Below are 19336 nucleotides of genomic sequence, written 5' to 3'. Positions count from 1 at the left end.
TTCCCCTGTGCAGTCGCTTGCTGTTTTTTTTGGTTTTTTTCCTCCCGCCCTTCTCCAGCATCCTCTGCTGGAGGGAGGTAATTCTAAGCCTGTGTTCTGTTCTGCCTCCCCCTCACACACAACGATACACTGTCGTTAGAGACAGGAAAATTAGCCAGCAACCGCTGACGAGGTGTAATCCCCACCGCCCTCCAAGGCCTCAGTTTAAGGTTTCACTGATAGGTCTATTTATTTTATCTAGAGCAGTGGCGTGTCCAGGGGGTGGCACAGGGTGGCCACCAGTAGAGGCTGCTGAGGGGAGGACGGCTCATAATAATGTCTGGAACAGAGCGAATGGAATGGCATCAAACACACAGAAACCATGTGTTTGATTGATTTGATACCATTCCACTTATTCCGCTCCAGCCATTTCCACGAGCCAGTCCTCCCCAATTAAGGTGCCCCCCCCCCCTGAAATCTGATTGGAAACCCCAGTGGCCCACCCATAAATCCAGAATATATTGATGATTTTGACCAAGACCCACACCGATAGCAAGACTCATCAATCTCACCGGAGAAAGCATCCGAGAGAGCGAAACAGCGACCCTCTGTCATAGTATGTGTAGCCCATGTACAGTGCCTTGCGAAAGTATTCGGCCCCCTTGAACTTTGCGACCTTTTGCCACATTTCAGGCTTCAAACATAAAGATATAAAACTGTATTTTTTTGTGAAGAATCAACAACAAGTGGGACAATAATTTTGCACTCCCAATTTTTCAGTTTTTGATTTGTTAAAAAAGTTTGAAATATCCAATAAATGTCGTTCCACTTCATGATTGTGTCCCACTTGTTGTTGATTCTTCACAAACAAATACAGTTTTATATCTTTATGTTTGAAGCCTGAAATGTGGCAAAAGGTCGCTAAGTTCAAGGGGGCCGAATACTTTCGCAAGGCACTGTATCTGATGCTGTCTTGCCAAAAAGAATATTACATGTCATGTGAATTTTACCATGTGAAATGTTCCAAAAACACGTTTTCAAATCGTGTAATTCTCCACAATGTGAAATCATGTGGTTCAACATGTGATAACATGAAACTACACTGTTAGCAATTGCTGTTAATTTTGTGTAATATTTTACGGTACATTTCTACAGTAATAGGATACTATATTAGTGTTGCTATATATTTACTGTCAATATATTTACTGTCAATTGCAATGCACTTGGGTAGGTTACTTTTTTGGCCCGTCCTGCAAATTAACTTGGCATGCCTTACTTGTAATTGCATTTAATTTAAGTATAGTTTAGATGCACTTATTATTTTATAGTAAGTTAACAGCTACTAATTTGCACTGAAAATATTGGAATACTTTGTATTGTACTTCTACAGTTGAACTTTATTTTGAAAGTAAATATACAACAACAAACTGTATTCAGGAAATAGACAGGAAATCCAATTCTACATCCAATTATTTTCAATGCTGAAAAATGTGATCTACTTTCTGAATTGATTGGACTTTAACTCAACATTGGTTAGCACACTTCAGATACAACCACAGCTGAGATTTGAACTCACAACCTCTTGGACGTCAGCAACCTGAATATCCTGCTTTGCCACTAGGTCTGTCACCATGACAGAGACCGACCACGGATTTATTGGGAAGAATACATTTCTGTACTTTCCCAGAATCAAGTCAATAATTGTGTGATTATCACCAACGAAAAAGTAGCAGTGCTCAGGGACACATGACATTAAGGCCTAGATTCAATCAGAGCAAGTGTAAACACGCGATAGCCGACACCCGCATAGCTGGTGTTTTGGCAGTGTCGGAAGTGTAACTTCGTTACGGTACAGTGTTGTTCTCTGGTGTATAAAATGGTCAAAGGTACACATGAGGTACCTTCATACACATATGTGACCGACCGCCTTGATTCGGTATTATGTAGCAAATTCAAATTATTATAATTTTTTTACATTGGATAAAAGTAGAGACAAAATGGTATATCATACACTGCATTTGAGGAACAATGGGAAAGTAATTCTGCTATGAAAGTTGTAACCCCACTTTTTCAGAAAAATGGCCCTTGAATGTTTTGGTACACCTACTGAAGAGCTCTTTTGTCTACACCCATTCAGCATTGTTCACACCCTCTTAAGCCTTATCCCCACCCATCTCTTTAAGGAGTCACATGTCAAATCAAATCAAATTTTATTGGTCACATACACATGGTTAGCAGATGTTGTTGTGAGTGTTGTGAAATGCTTAGCCTTCTACATCCGACAGTGCAGCAGTATCTAACAATTCCACAACAAAACCTAATACACACAATCTAGTTAAGGAATGAGATGAGAATATATACATATAAAATATATGGATGAGCAGTGACAGAGCGGCTAAGATGCAAAAGATAGTGTAGTATACAGTATATATATATATATGAGATAAGTAATGCGAGATATGTAAACATTATTAAAGTGACATTATTAAAGTGACATTATTAAAGTGACTAGTGTTCCATTTATTAAAGTGGCCAATGATATCAAGTCTGTAGGTAGGCAGTAGCCTCTCTGTGTTAGTGATGACTGTTTAACAATCTGGTGGCCTTGAGATAGAAGCTGTTTTTCAATCTCTCTGTCCCAGCTTTGATGCACCTGTACTGACCTTGCCTTTGGATGATAGCGGGGTGAACAGGCAGTGCCTCGGGTGGTTATTGTCCTTGATGATCTTTTTTGCCTTCCTGTGACATTGGATGTTGTAGGTGTCCTGGAGGGCAGGTAGTTTGCCCCCCCCCTGTAATGCGTTATGCAGATCGTACCACCCTCAGAAGAGACCTGCGGTTGTGGGCCCGACAGGATGCCCTCGATTGTGCACCTGTAAAAGTTAGTGAGGGTTTTCGGTGACAAGACACATTTTTTTCAGCCTCCTGAGGTTGTGTGTGAGGTCATGTGCTGAAGGTCATGTAGTGCGGTAAAGATTAAGATTAAAAGTAGTAGCCTACAATAAGGAAACATTTCAGGTAAACAGAAAGTGTCCAGATAAAAATATTTAAACCAACTAAACCAACTAATCTTGTAATTGAACAATTGTATTTGTATTTACAGATGGCATACACGTTTGTTATTAAGGCACATCAAATTTAAAAGGCATTTCTGCCCAAAAAAAGCATTTTGATAAAACATTGAAATAAACGTTTGTCAGATGTCACATTAATTTCACATTAAATCACGTGATAACATGAGAAATTCATGTGTTTTTTCCCCTAATGGGTGTGTGTTATTGTAAAAGAGTATAAAGCCCAGTTCAGATACAAGAGACGAGACTCACAATGGTCTTAAGGACTTTTAGAACAAAGTTTGCTTGATCTGAACAGTCCTGGAGTTTCCAAAATTCAACGTTTCAAATCTTAGCTGAAGACTTGCGATGAGACAGGTTCCTTTATGTAACGTAGGCGCAGGGAGTCAGGAAACAAGTTCAGTTATTGAGTTTAATAATAATTAACATGGAACTATAAACAATAATACCTGAAGACTACTAACAGAAGAGTACTATATGAAGCAGGCCTGGGCGATTCCAGTCCTCAGGGGCCTGATTGGTGTCACACTCCCCCCATCCTGAGCAAACACACCTGATTTAAACTAATTGAATTTTTAACTGAAGATCAATACTAGTTGATTATTGCAGTCAGGTGTGTTAGCTGGGGCTGGGGCAAAAGTGTGACACCAATCAGGCCCCCAGGACTGATATAAAGGGTGTGTAATCAAGGAAGTAATTAAGAACATTGTTCCAGACCTCGTCTGCGCACCTGAACCACTCACCGCAGGAGCTTCGGTCTGGCTCAGGGTCCTCGGAGCCAGGGCTGGCTGATAACCCAGAACACACTGGAAGGGAGTCAGCCCGGTGGACGCAATGAATTCTGAGTGTATTCCGCCCAGGGAAGGAATCGGGCCCACTCCCCCTGCTGGTTCTGGCGGTGTCTTCTCAGGATCCTCTGTTGAGCACCGGAGAGGGGAGTGGTAGTAGACGCGACCCTTTAGCCAATCAGAGAACAGTTCTCTGATGTTCTGTGTTCAGACAAGCAGCCAGCTAACTAGCCAAGCAGATAGCTAGATAGCTGTTTTTCAGCAGTAATACTGTAGCTAGCCTAGCTTGCTGATATTTCTCAGAAGTCAGAAAGTGTATAGTGTTTCTGGTTTATTCACGAAACTCGTTTGCTACAATACCTTACAACAAGGGACAACTTTGTTTCAAAGTTTCATCACGTTATTGAAAGAAGCACCGTTACCGTGGAAACGGTCGCAACTGTGCATCTCGTCTTATTGATCTGAACGCCCTCCAGTCAGCTGTTCTACAACACACAATTATAAAACGTTCTAGTTTTGTCTTGTCTCGTCTTCTGTTGTAGGGTTGAACCAGGGTTTACAGAGTTGGACGTGAAGATATGCCGAACCAGCTATGTTGTGTGAATTTGCTACATTATTCTTAGAGGAGGCTACTATAATTGGCAGGTAGCCTAGCGGTTAAGGCTATTGGGCCAGTAACTGAAAGGTTGCTGGTTTGAATCCCTAAGCCGACAAAGTGGGAAAATCTGCTGTTCTCCCCTTGAGCAAGGCAGTTAACCCCCAACAACAACTGGGTGCTGTTGATGTCGTTTAAGGCAGCCCCCTCTGATCTGGAGGGGTTGGGTTAAATGCTGAAGACACATTTAGATTGAATCCATTCAGTTGTGCAACTTACCAGGTATCCCCTTTCCCTACATCTGGTTTTCACAGGCCTAAAGCAGAAACATGTGTCCCCATGAAGACATAGCTCAGGCCTTCAGTAAAACTGTCTCGTTATAGACTCCGGTCGGCTCAAAAACAACCTCTTGGCTTTTTATGAATGGAGGAATTGAAGTGTAGCCTACTGTGTATTTGGATTAGAGGTCGACCGATTATGATTACGCCGATACCGATTATTGGAGAACAAAAAAAACCCGATACCGATTTAAAAATAAAAATAAATTGTATTTATATATACACACACATTTTTGTAATAATGACAATTACAACAACACTGAATGAACAATGAACACTTTTATTTGAACTTAATATAATACATATTATGGGCTTTTGGATGGGTGTTCTTAAGGTGATTCCACAGGTTGGTGGTATTTTTTATTTAGCCGTTGCTGACCCCATGCTTTATCACAAATAAGACACCTTGCTTTCCCTGGTGCCAATTCCATGTAATAGTCCCACACTGGTGCTCTGCTTTTCTCTGCCATCTGTAAAACACACACACAGCTCTGAAGTGACAATGATACTGAAGAGTCTGCTTAGGAGACAAATACTCTCAACTGTTTGAATAAAATTAGAGTTTAAGTTAACTGGGATGAATGTTGAAAACAAAAACTGTAATTTCTATATGCAGGAAATCCTATTTTAATAATGGGCATGGTAAGAATTGACTACCAAAGTGTGAGTCATAATTCCCATGACACCTTCTAGCAAAATCTGAAAAGCGGTTCCTTCATTAATTTATTCCATATGATATTTTTAGATTCACTTAAAATAAGGTCTGTGTTTCGTGTAGGCTTACACCACCTTGCCAATTTTATAACTGTGTAGATGTCCATAAGACAAGGTAACTCTGATCAATATTATTATTATTACAGGAATTATAACGCGTCGACTATTTCTCTCTAAACCATATACCTTTGACTATTACGAGCCTGCTGCTGCCTACCACCCCTCAATCAGACTGCTCTATCAAATATCAAATCATAGACTTAACAATAATAAACACACAGAAATACGAGCCTTAGGTCAAATCTGGAAACTATCACCTCGAAAACAAAACGTTTATTCCGTTCTGTATTTTATCTAACGGGTGGCATCCATGAGTCTAAATATTTCTGTTACATTGCACAACCTTCAATATTATGTCATAATTACGTAAAATTCTGGCATATTAGTTCGCACAGAGCCAGGCGGCCCAAACTGTTGCATATATCCTGATTCTGCGTGCAATGAACGCAAGAGGTGACACAATTTCACCTGGTTAATATTGCCTGCTTTCTTTTAGCTAAACATGCAGGTTTAAAAATATATACTTGGGTATTGAGTTTAAGAAAGGCATTGATGTTTATGGTTAAGGACACATTGGAGCAACGACAGTCGTTGATTGATTGTTTTTTATAAGATAAGTTTAATGCTAGCTAGCAACTTACCTTGGCTTACTGCATTCGCGTAACAGGCAGGCTCCTCGTGGAGTGCAATGCAATCAGGTGGTTAGAGCGTTGGACTAGTTGACTGTAAGGTTGCAAGATTGAATACCCCGAGCTGACAAGGTAAAAATCTGTCGTTCTTCCCCTGAACGAGGCAGTTAACCCACCGTTCTTAGGCCGTCATTGAAAATAAGAATGTGTTCTTAACTGACTTTCCTAGTTAAATAGAGGTGTAAAAAAAAATTGGCGCCCAAAAATACCGATTTCCGATTGTTATGAAAACTTGAAATCGGCCCTAATTAATCGGCCATTCCGATTAATCGGTCGACCTCTAATTTGGATCCGAGCTACAATGCTCAGTGACTGATTTTCTGAACCTGAAAAAATCATTCATCATTCTATGCCACTTCCTGTCCATTGAACTGGACTATTGTACTAGAATCTCAAACATCTCCCTTCTTAGACCGCGCACTACCATATGGAACTGTCCTTTTTAGCATGGCCAGCATGACGTTATGAGCTATAGGAGCTGGTTTGTGTCACTGTAGCAGGCTTGTGGCTAGGGGCATATGGCTGGTGTTAGGAGCTGGTTTATGTCCTAACTGTAGCAGGCAGACTAGAGGCTGGATATGATATCCTCAGGGACAGGATGCAGGCCTGTTCTTTTCATTTACCCTTTCAGGGAACTCCTGCCTGCTCCGTTCTTATCCCCCAGCACAGCTGCTGGACTCATTGGAGCTCAGCCTTTGTCCATTGTGTGTGTGTGTGTTTCAATATTCAGGCCAGGGAGAGGTGTGTGTGCGTGTACATTACTTGGTGGTAAGGTTAGTTCAATTCTGTCTGGCAGCCCTGCCCTCCCCAGTAACAGGGGAATGTGTGTGTGTGTGTGTGTGTGTGTGCGTGTGCGTGTGTAGCAGAGGAATAGGCTAATAATAGATTGCTTCTGGCCCAGTTGGCCACAGGAAGGAGATGGAGACAAGGAGAGGAACTATGGGGGCCAAAGAGGGACAAACTAGAAAATAGAACAGCAAACTGGAGCAAAGCTACTTTTTCTCTCGCCTGGCATAAAAGTTATACTTCTGACTTTGTTATGAGGGACTTTTGCAGCCGTCTTGCTCTCCATCCCCATCACCACTGGCCTCTTTTCCTAGTAGAAGAATACGTACAAGCTGGTTTGCAAAGCTTGTTTCAGCCTTGTCCAATATTTCAAGTAAATTAAGTATAGTATAATATGTAAACAGTGGTGTTTGTAACTTTGCACTCTAAACGTGTAGTCATCGTACTGTGGTTCTGGTAGTTTTACCCTCTTGCTCCTATCCTCTTTCTCGGTCATGTGGCTCTCATGATGTCTCTCGGTCTCTGATTGGATTAGCCATGCAGCCTGCTGATTGGACAGTGAGCTCATCTGTGTAGACCTGCTCTGACCTTTAGATGAGTGATTTGAGCGCATTATGAGAGGAGAAACGCTCCTTCATGTAGTGTCAGGACCATTGTCTATGTGTGTGTAGCACATTTACCAGAAGTGACAAGACCCCTTTTTCGGTTACCTACCTACCCACCCACCCACCTACCCGCCTACCTACCTACCTACCTACCTACCTACCTACCTACCTACCTACCTACCTACCTACCCACCCCAGTCCCATTGTAAAGGAAGTTTCTAGTGCAGACCTTACTTGCCCACCTACCTACCTCCCCTAGTGGTTCTATAACAAGGCTATGACTTCATACGCCATGCCTGTCCCTCTGTATTTCAATCCTTACGTGCTGGTTCTTTGATAGTCGGCACAGGCGAGCAACGGTTGCCTTATAAGGTAGTCCGTAATGCGGTATTTCACCTTAATCCAGTTGAGGTATTTAGGCTTTAAACTCTGCTACATAAAGGGAGGGAATTAATATTTGAAGCATGTAAACAGTCAAGCCGAGTGGCCAGTGTTCGGCTTGGGGCCTAGAAGTAGAAGCTGCCCTTAACCACAGATCTAGGGTCAGAACCTTGCTCAACTCTGGTCACATTGCCAATGTTCGCAGAGGTTCTTTATGTTTTCCCCTTTACTGGAAATCAGTAATTTTTAAGTAATTTGCTCAAAATACTGTCCTTTACAAAACGTGCAGTTAGTGATAGCGAGGGTATGTGTTGTTAGCCGTTGTCTGTGTTAGTTAGCGAGACAGTGAGTTAGCTACAGCCAGTCTGTGTTAGTTAGCGAGACAGTGAGTTAGCTACAGACAGGCTTGTGTTAGATAGCGAGACAGTGAGTTAGCTACAGCCAGGTTTGTGTTAGTTAGCGAGACAGTGAGTTAGCTACAGCCAGGCTTGTGTTAGTTAGCGAGACAGTGAGTTAGCTACAGCCAGACTTGTGTTAGTTAGCGAAACAGTGAGTTAGCTACAGCCAGACTTGTGTTAGTTAGCGAGACAGTGAGTTAGCTACAGCCAGGCTGTGTTAGTTAGTGAGCCATTGAGTTAGCCGTAGCCAAGGCTGTATGTCCTTAGCGAAACAGTGTGGCGGATGGAGTGCTGTGTTTAGGTTGACACAGCTGGTGGACAGGCAGGATGTCGGCTCCAAACCTCCATCTCTGTTTGTAATTCTCCCTTCAGAGAGAACATTTCCTCTGCTAAAAATAGGCCTCCCTCTGTGTGTGCCCCCTCCCCTGTGTGCCCCCAGAGTGCTGTTCTTCACCCAGCGTTTCCATGTGTGTTGTGTGTGTGTGTGTGTTTATAGAGCCCGTTTAGTTTTTCCCCAATTCCGTCTTCTCGTTTTTCCAGGTTTCAGTTTTTCATTTTCAATATCACACTTTTTTAAAAATGTACTACTAAGTTCAATACGTTTTTTAAACATTGTTGAATGCCGTTTTAATGTCTGGATTCCGTGATTCTGTCCGTGTTTCCCGCAAGTCTGATTTTATAGGGCCCTATGTTTACTGTCGGAAGTAAAAATGTGATCTACGGTGTCACAGAGACAGGACAACCTGCAGGCGTACACAGTACATACACCTCTCTCTCTCTCTCTCTCTCTGTCTGGTTTGCCTGGAAAAATCCCATGAAAAGCTTTCAATGGCGAAACATGCTCAAACACTCTACTTTTCCACGTTATGACAGTCTCTTAAAAGAAATGTCACCTTTCAGAGTAGAAGACAGGTGCTTATTTAGTTAAATTGGTTAAAACATGTTCAGACCACGGAGTTCAACAGAGGGTTTAGAACTAGTGAATGAAATGCTCCCCTCCCTCTCTCTTTCTCTCCTCCCTCCCTCCATCGCTCTCTCCCCTCCCTCCCCCTTTCTGTCTGTCAGGCCTGAGTGTGAGCAATGTGTGTTTATAGTGGGTCAGAGAAGCAAGGCATCTTTAATGGCCTTCTCCTTTCTTTGCTGTTATTTAGCCTGTCCTTCCTCCCCCATGCATGAAATTGACACACACTCACTTTTATCTCAGCAGAGTTTCCTGTAGATAAACACAGAGGTGTGGTCAGTGCGCAGTGAGCCTTGGGCACTGTGTGTGTGTGTGTGTGTGTGTGTGTGAGCATGCTCCATGGGGGAGGAGGATTAACTCTGCCAGTCACTGGGATTAACACAGAGCTCATACATACTATACCCTTACCTGGAGGGTACAACACACGTGCTGGGCTTCAGTGTTTTCGGTTATGTGATATTTGCCAATTGTATTCATTAATGTATTGAAACAGGGTTTGGGGTTAGTTTAGTTCACTGTTCAGACAATTCATGGTGAATTGAAGATACATTTAACCATGTCCCCCCCCCCTCTCTCTCTCCCTCTCTCTCTCTCTCTCTGTTCTTCTCCCCCCCCTCTCTCTCTCTCTCTCTCTCTGTCTCTCTCTGTCTCTCTCCCTCTCTGTCTCTCTCTCTCTCCCTCTCTCTCTCTCTCTCTCTCTCTCTCTCTCTGTCTCTCTGTCTCTCCAGACCAGTGTGAAAGAGGGACTGTTGCTGAAACAGACAAGCTCATTCCAGAGGTGGAAAAAACGCTATTTCAAACTGAGAGGACGCACACTTTACTACGCCAAAGATGCCAAGGTAGGACACACAGACACACGCACACAGACACGCACACAGACAAACACAGAGTCAGAAAAACGATTTAACTGTCTCTCACTGACTACCATAGCAGCCTATTTTAGAGGCCCAGCAAAAGCACATTACATTTAGCCACCCTATATAGAGAGCAATAGTAATGGCATCTTTTTGTAAGCACTAATTCTGCCATGGTTCGTTGAACAAAGCCTATGGGAAAGTTAATGGAATTTTTGCACGGTTTTTGGATAAACACCGAAAATAAGTTCTGTGGGAAACACAGGTTTAGGAGATCTTATGAAAATGTCTGTGTGATAATCTTCGTCAGCTAATGTCAGTTTTTGTGAATTTTCAAGCATTTATTTAATTAAAAAAAGCACACGAAGGCTTCATAATTCATAAAGGTCATGTTAAATTACTGATATTATCGAATAGAACAAAACGTATTAGATCTCCTAAGCCTGTGTTAACCGCAGACCTGATTTTCAGCATTTATCCCAAAACTTTCCACAATCATTTTCCCCATAGGGATGGCTGAACAAACCAGAAGTAACTCATTTCCACAGCCTTTCGTAGTTGAACCAGGTGTGTTAATGCAGGGTTGGAACTATAGACAGCAACAAACCCTCTAGCTCTCCAGGACCAGGGTTGAAGACTGCCCCTACCCTTAACTATATACTCAGAACCCCTGTCCCCAAAACGTCTTACCCCTCTACCCTTTGACCTTTAATCTGACTTCCCTCTCCTGCTTCTGGCAGCCTGCCAACCCTTTACCCCTAACTAACATAACCTCTAACACCCCAGAACTAACCCTCATAACTGTTTTACCCTACCTCTCTAACCCTGAACCCCATAACCCCAGACCCAAACCCTCTCCCTTGGCTCGTTGGCAGGAGTCCTGCAATGTAACCCCTTACCTCTAGTCCTAGTCTTTCTAGGCACCCTCTCCTGCACCTCCCTATTCTGTGGCAGTTTGGCATTCCATTTAACACCTAACCTCTAACCCCAACCCCTGACCTCTTAGACTGGCAGTGCCCTGGCCCGGTGGCAGGAGCGGGCACTGCGCGGCGTTTCCAGGAGTCGTGTATGTTGGAGGGTTCTGTCCGTGTGCTGGGCAGGGCCTCGCCGCACACCACCGCCTAGCGGATCCGACGAAGGTCTGATGTCGATACGGGTCAGCTGCAGCGTCACGACCGGGCCACCTTAGTACCATCCCATCTTCCCTCAGCCCACCCATAGACTCTGATTTAAGGCTTTAGACTCTTCTGTTAGCCTCTAGACTTTAAGGCTGTAACGTCAGTCCTCGAGGGCTACAGTCCTGCTGGTCTTGACATTTCTTCCTATCTCTTCTTTTGGGTCAATGAATATGTCTTAGCTAAAGAGTCAACATAACATTTTTGGACAGGTGTACCTCAGGTAAACCAGCAAGACACAGTGGACCAGAGTTTGACCTACTGCTCCAGAACTACAGGCTATTCGCTATCTTGCCACATTCACTCCAGCATCGCCTATAAAGCCTGTTTTCTCTGGCATTGCTTAGGAGGCTTTTCATGCTTAGAATGTTCCCTCATGGATGTGTATCAATGGTCCAAAGTGGCCTCCTCTCCTCTGCTATCTCCTCTCATCTCTTCTCTCTTCTCTAGTTTCTTCCTAAGGACTGCTCTTTCTCAATGGGACAGTAGATGAGTATTGGTCAGGACCCTGGTCCTGGGGAGCTGCAGTCAGGTGTGCAGGATTTTTTTCAAGCGCAGCACTAAAATCTGATTCCCATTCCAGGACCAGGACTGTTGTAGATCAGGGTGGTAATTATTAGGGGCACGCAACATGACAAATGTGCGTTTCTTACTGGACAAGTCCAGGTAGCCGTTCCCTGGTTCTGTTCGTTTTCTTCTGTTTGGTGCCCAACGATCATGACCCAGGAGATTAGAGCAGGAGAGGAAGCCATCTGAGGTCATTGAGATGTCTTGTGGGAGAAACACACCTCACTTCCGCTGTCCAGACCACCTCCACTCTGCCCTGTCCGTCCTCTACATGTCTGGCCCTCTGTCTGCCGGCCTGCTAGAGGGCACTGTGCAGCCAGGTGCTTTGTTTCATCATCACAATGCAACCACAGAGACTACCTTGACAAGCATCTCTTTCTATATGCCTAGAACTTTCTATATGGAACAACTAGCTTGTTAGCTAATGGACAGTGTTTTGGCCTGAGTTGACTCTCGACTCTACCCTCTTCTCTCTGTCTTGGGAATTCAGTCCTAAAGTTTAGGGATTAAATTGGGAGTCAGAATGTGTTAATGTCACGCCATTGCTACACACAGCTTTCACGAGGAGGCCAGAGAGCGAGAGAAACATTCAACATCCATACTCACCTTTACCTAGACCCTGTTCCAATACGTCTGAAATCCAACCTTCCTTCCTTCTTTTTCTTGAAGTAATTGGATTGGTTGAAAGGGTTTAGCTTATCCAATCACATACAGACTCATGACTAGATTAAAGGGGGAGGAAAGAAGGGTTTCTAAGTATTTGAACAGGGCCTTAGTCTACACCGTCTCTGAGTAATGTATGTCCACTGACTGTTGTCACATGGCTCGATAGTGAATGATCCTGCTGTGTGTTAGTTCATAAGGATGATGTGTGTGAGTGTGTGTGTGCTTGAGTGTGCATGCATGTGTGTGTGTTTGTCATTGCTGAGACCTCACAGACAGACTCACACACATACACGTGATACCAGCCATGTCATGACAGCCAAGAGTGCTTGAAGAGGGGGAAATGTTTATGTTGGCATGCCACACACAAGCTCTCAGACCCCCACCGCCCACACACACACATACTCTGGCTAGTGTCCCCATCCTGCTCTTAAACCATCCCTGGAGAGTGTCATAAACAGGGCATTTCTCTGACAGCTGCAGCCTTTAAGGACGAACACACACACACACACACACACACACACACACACTAGGGGCATTCCTCTACTATAACAGCGGCAGCTGCACTGTAGTTGGCCTCCAGCCCTTTAAGAGCTCAGCGGCAGGGCAGGCAGTAGTGATGTCATCATCCGGCAGGTTGTGTGTTTGGATATCATGTTCCTATTAGCAGGTCCTGGCTCGTCTGCTCTCTGCTGACTGACTGAATGGGGCTGTTCCAACATTGACTTGGGATAATCTGCTCTCATTCTTCGTGTGTGTGTGTGTCTCACTCAGTAGTAGCCGTGTGTTTGAGTCTGTGCCAGAGGTGGGATAAACAACCGCTATTCTTCGATCTACGCCATCAGGTCTATAGTTAGTTGGCCTACGTTGAATTAATCGAGGTCATCATTAGCATGTTGCTTTGGCCTGCTTCTTATTACTATTACAATAGACATAAGGCTCATTATAGCTCCTCATATAGAATAATGCATAATGCTTATAGCAGTTCATATAACACAGGAGTGGCCTTCCTCCTGGACTGCTGTACTGGGTGTGCAAGCTTTCGATCAGGCCCTGGGCCAACACCCCAGATAAAACTTATCAAGTTCCTGATGAGCAGCTGATTAGCTGAACCAGAGGTGTTAAAGCAGGGCTTGTGCAAAAACCCTGCACACCTAGTAGGAAGGTCACCTAGCCCTGATAGAACATATGATCATGTATAATGCTTATATCTCTTCATACAGAGTAAGTGTATGATACTGCATGATGTCCTCCCAGTTCTGATCTGTTGCCCAATTATCGCCAAAACATTAGAATTGGGCTGCCTGTGTAAACACAGCCTAAGATTCAGGGTTGTGGTCAGTTGAATATCTATTCATTAGGGATTGAATCTAAACATCGGATGTTTAAGTGCTTTTCATTTGAACTCAGATTTATGTAAATCATGCGTTATGATCTATAGGGAAATATTGAAGTTGTGTGCACAGCTCTCAAGTCTGTTTTTGTCCCATTGTGATTTCAAAATGGCTTTTCTTTTTTTGGTCTAGGTCAGTTAAGATTGACCCCAGCCCTGAAGTCAATATTTATGATAAGGCTCCCATAGATCTGCCTTCATAGTAGTGAAGGGTTAAAATAAGAGATGTTTTATGTATTAGCATTTTGTGTGTTTTATCATACTCAGAGTACTCAATCTGTTGATCTGTTTGGTCTTCCTCCTCTCTTCTCTATACCCTTCCTCTCTCGTCTCTTCTTCCTCTCCTCTCTTCTCCTCTCTCTTCTTCCTCTCCTCTCTTCTCCCCTCTCTTCTTCCTCTCCTCTCTTCTCCCCTCTCTTCTTCCTCTCCTCTCTTCTTCTCTCTCTTCTTCCTCCTCTCCTTTCTCATTTCCTCTCCTCTTCTTCCTCTCCTCTCTTCTCCTCTCGCCTCTTCCTCATCTTCTTCCTCTCTCCTCTCCTCTTCTTCCTCTTCTTCCACTCCTCTCGCCTCTTCCTCATCTTCTTCCTCTCTCCTCTCCTCTTTCTCCTCTCCTACAGTCTCTGATATTTGACGAGGTGGACCTATCAGATGCCAGTGTGGCTGAGTCCAGCACTAAGAATGTTAACAACAGCTTCACGGTGAGACGCATGCACGCACACACACACACACACACACACACACACACACACACAAACAAAATCAAATCAAACTTTTGTTTATTTGTCGCATGTACAAGATACAACAGGTGTAAAAAAAACATGAGAATGTTCGCTACATTCAAAGTCACTGCCAATATCATATCAATGTGCAGTGATGCGGTGGTAGTAGGTATGTACATGTAGGCAGGGGTAAAAGTGACTAGGCAGCAGGATAAACATTATAATAATAGTAGCAGCAGTGTCTAAACTGTGTGTGTGTGTGTTTGTGTGTGTGTGTGTGTGTGTGTGCGTGCGCGTGTGCCGACATTAGGTTGCACTGCAGATCAATGTGCTATGCTAAGGCCACCAAAGTCTTATGTTGATGATGATTGCTTCAATGTGGTGTGTGTGTGTGTGTGTGTGTGTGTGTGTGAGAGAGAAATGTAAGCAAACATCTTGTCAACTGGGATGCAAACTGACAGGGAACAGTGAGTGTGTTCTTGTTTTTCTATTAATGTTCTCTCTCACACACACACACACACACACACACACACACACACACACACACACACACACACACACACACACGTGTGCACAAGCTCAAAGGAGTGTGTGAGGGCATGTCTTTCTATAAATGTCCGCCCTCTCCCCTGGCGTTGCTATAAAAAGAAAGGAGAAGGAAGAGAGAGTCAGGAGAGGAGTAAGAGAGAGAGTTCAGAGGAGAACACAGGGCTATTTTTAGCATCGCCTTTAGCGCTCCGCTGAGCATGTTTGGGATGACTTGACTGCCGGCATATTGGTTTGTGTGTGTGTTTGCGTGTCTGCTCGCTTGCTAGCCGAGCTTACTTGACCTCATGACGAAATACATTTTTGAAGATCTTCCCCAAGTGGTCAAGCAGTGACGAGCTCCGACTACATCGATTCGCCCAGGGTTGATACTTCTAAAAATGTCAATTGTTCAACACTTACTGTGTACCTATGTTTGTCCTCTGTAGTTGCGTGCCTTTCTTTGTTTGCTGAAATCCATACTTTTTAATAATGCCGTTTGCCAAATACAATCGCGACTGTTTCCTTGTTTCTGTTGCTATAAAATGGTAACTGTGTCAATTGAATCTCCGATTACTTAGGGTAATGTATATTTTAGAGCCATCTTAGAGCAACAAAGGACGAGGAAACGGCCGGTAGTTGTTTTTGACAAAAGTATTGTTAAGTATGGATTTCAGCAAACAAAGAAGATAAGCGTTTCATAATAGCATTTTTTTATTGTAGTTGGCGCTGGATTGTAGTTGGCGCTGGATTGTAGTTGGCGCTGGATTGTAGTTGGCGCTGGATTGTAGTTGGCGCTGGATTGTAGTTGGCGCTGGATTGTAGTTGGCGCTGGATTGTAGTTGGCGCTGGATTGTAGTTGGCGCTGGATTGTAGTTGGCGCTGGATTGTAGTTGGCGCTGGATTGTAGTTGGCGCTGGATTGTAGTTGGCGCTGGATTGTAGTTGGCGCTGGATTGTAGTTGGCGCTGGATTGTAGTTGGCGCTGGATTGTAGTTGGCGCTGGATTGTAGTTGGCGCTGGATTGTAGTTGGCGCTGGATTGTAGTTGGCGCTGGATTTCACAAAGCCTGGTTTCTGCTCCACTTCGTTGGTGGAGCTCATCAGAAACTTCCTTCAGCATGGAATTGAGTTTAGTTAGCTACCCGCTTGCAAGCTTGTATATTTGTGTGTATGTGTGTGAGTTTGCGTGTCTGCCTGCATGAACACTTGTGTGTGTGTGTGTGTTGGGCACGTGCAGTGCAGGGGAATGCACATGCTATCTAATGTTTGCTATGAGTCACTGGAGTGGGGTGCAGCTTATAGAGAGATCAGCACAACCCTCAGAATGACTGTAGAGACAAACCACATCAGAGAGAGGGATTGGGAGGGGAGAAAGGGATGGAAAGAGATGGAGGGTGAGAGAGTGAAAGAAAGCTGCAAAGGACAGGGGGATGGATGGAGAGATAAAGTAAGCGGGAGGGAAGGAAGGAGAGATGAGAACAGCAGATATGGGAAAACAAGGGACAGAGAGAAAGAGCGAAATGAAAAGGGAGGGAAAGAGAGTGAGAAAGGAAGAGAGATTTAATAGCACAGAAGTTTTTGTTCTGGAACACATTCCACTATCTCCAGTCCATTTACCTGTGCAACCCTTTAAACACCAAGGACAGGGATGTGTTTTGATCACTCTTCAGGGATGTGTTTTGGGTCAGGTTATTCAGGGGTGTGTTTTGGATCAGACTGTTCAGGGGGGGTTGGTCACTCTTCAGGGGTGTGTTTGGGTCAGGCTATTTGGAGGTGGGGGGGGGGGGTGGTCACTATTTAGGGATGTGTTTTGAGTTAGGTTATTCAGGGGTGCGTTTTGGGTCAGGTTATATAGGGATGTGTTTTGAGTTAGGTTATTCAGGGGTGCATTTTGGGTCAGGTTATTTAGGGATGTGTTTTGAGTTAGGTTATTCAGGGGTGCGTTTTGGGTCAGGTTATTTAGGGATGTGTTTTGAGTTAGGTTATTCAGGGGTGCGTTTTGGGTCAGGTTATTTAGGGATGTGTTTTGCGACAGGGTATTCTGTGGTCTCTTCCCCTTTGGGGAATGTGCATTTATTATAGAAGGGCTCTTCACCTCTGTTGTGGGTGTGTGTGGTTGTGTGTGTGGGTGAGAGAGAGTGCTGCTCCATGTGACAGTGTGCGTGTGTAGTGCTCTGTTTGTTCCTCAAGGGGCTGAGGATCTGCTGCAGTGAGGGAGACACACACACGCACACACACATACACACACACACACACACACACACACCGAGAGGGGGAGACCAGGCTTCACCATTCAGCACGACCGCACACACTCTCCTTCAGAGAGAGAAAGAGAGAGAGTGAGAGTGGGGGTAAGTGCATTGCAGGATGGCTTTCAGACACAGTTAGTGTTAATGAATACTGCAGTTCATCTGTCTGTCTGTCTCTATGTCTCTGTCTGTCTCTCTGGCTGTGTGTCTGTAAGTTGAAAGATGCTGTTGTGGTCTGTGCAGGTTGGTTTGTGCTGGGGATGGGACAGCATGATATAGGGGATGGGACAGCATGATATAGGGGATGGGACAGTATGATATAGGGGATGGGACAGCATGATATAGGGGATGGGACAGCATGATACAGGGGATGGGACAGCATGATATAGGGGATGGGACAGCATGATACAGGGGATGGGACAGCATGATATAGGGGATGGGACAGCATGATATAGGGGATGGGACAGAATGATATAGGGGATGGGACAGCATGATATAGGGGATGGGACAGCATGATACAGGGGATGGGACAGCATGATATAGGGAGTGGGACAGTGTGATGTAGGGAGTGGGACAGATTGATATAGGGGATGGGACAGCATGATATAGGGAGTGGGACAGCATGATAGAGGGAGTAGGACAGCGTGATAGAGGGAGTGGGACAGTGTGATGTAGGGAGTGGGACAGTGTGATGTAGGGAGTGGGACAGCGTGATGTAGGGAGTGGGACAGCGTGATAGAGGGAGTGGGACAGCGTGATAGAGGGAGTGGGACCGTGTGGTAGAGGGAGTGGGACAGCGTGATAGAGGGAGTGGGACAGTGTGATAGAGGGAGTGGGACAGCGTGATAGAGGGAGTGGGACAGCGTGATAGAGGGAGTGGGACAGCGTGATAGAGGGAGTGGGACAGCGTGATGTAGGGAGTGGGACAGCGTGATGGAGGGAGTGGGACAGCGTGATGTAGGGAGTGGGACAGCGTGATAGAGGGAGTGGGACAGCGTGATGTAGGGAGTGGGACAGCGTGATAGAGGGAGTGGGACAGCGTGATAGAGGGAGTGGGACAGCGTGATAGAGGGAGTGGGACAGCGTGATGTAGGGAGTGGGACAGCGTGATAGAGGGAGTGGGACAGCGTGATGTAGGGAGTGGGACAGCGTGATGTAGGGAGTGGGACAGCGTGATAGAGGGAGTGGGACAGCGTGATAGAGGGAGTGGGACAGCGTGATAGAGGGAGTGGGACAGCGTGATAGAGGGAGTGGGACAGCGTGATAGAGGGAGTGGGACAGCGTGATAGAGGGAGTGGGACAGCGTGATAGAGGGAGTGGCACAGCGTGATAGAGGGAGTGGGACAGCGTGATAGAGGGAGTGGGACAGCGTGATAGAGGGAGTGGCACAGCGTGATGTAGGGAGTGGGACAGCGTGATGTAGGGAGTGGGACAGCGTGATAGAGGGAGTGGGACAGCGTGATGTAGGGAGTGGGACAGCGTGATGTAGGGAGTGGGACAGCGTGATAGAGGGAGTGGGACAGCGTGATAGAGGGAGTGGGACAGCGTGATATAGGGAGTGGGACAGCGTGATAGAGGGAGTGGGACAGCGTGATAGAGGGAGTGGGACAGCGTGATAGAGGGAGTGGGACAGCGTGATAGAGGGAGTGGGACAGCGTGATAGAGGGAGTGGGACAGCGTGATAGAGGGAGTGGGACAGCGAGATAGAGGGAGTGGGACAGCGTTATAGAGGGAGTGGGACAGCGTGATAGAGGGAGTGGGACAGCGTGATATAGGGAGTGGGACAGCGTGATAGAGGGAGTGGGACAGCGAGATAGAGGGA

At 45.1% G+C, this 19336-nt stretch overlaps 1 protein-coding gene across 6 annotated transcripts in view; it reads left to right on the top strand.

Annotated features, from left to right (window-relative positions):
* Positions 1–19336, top strand: part of LOC115111091 (diacylglycerol kinase eta-like) — a 75546-nt gene that overhangs the window by 9596 nt on the left and 46614 nt on the right. For all 6 annotated transcript variants that reach the window (XM_065012997.1, XM_065012881.1, XM_029637462.2 and 3 more), the window contains 2 exons: positions 10097–10207; positions 14638–14718. In XM_065012997.1, the coding sequence (XP_064869069.1) occupies positions 10097–10207; positions 14638–14718 (192 nt within the window). The remainder of the gene's footprint in view (positions 1–10096; positions 10208–14637; positions 14719–19336) is intronic.

This window comes from Oncorhynchus nerka, linkage group LG1, assembly GCF_034236695.1.
Source record: "Oncorhynchus nerka isolate Pitt River linkage group LG1, Oner_Uvic_2.0, whole genome shotgun sequence".
Classification (NCBI taxonomy): domain Eukaryota; kingdom Metazoa; phylum Chordata; class Actinopteri; order Salmoniformes; family Salmonidae; genus Oncorhynchus; species Oncorhynchus nerka.
Note: the sequence above shows the minus strand (reverse complement) of the source record. Positions and strands in the feature narration are given on the sequence as shown.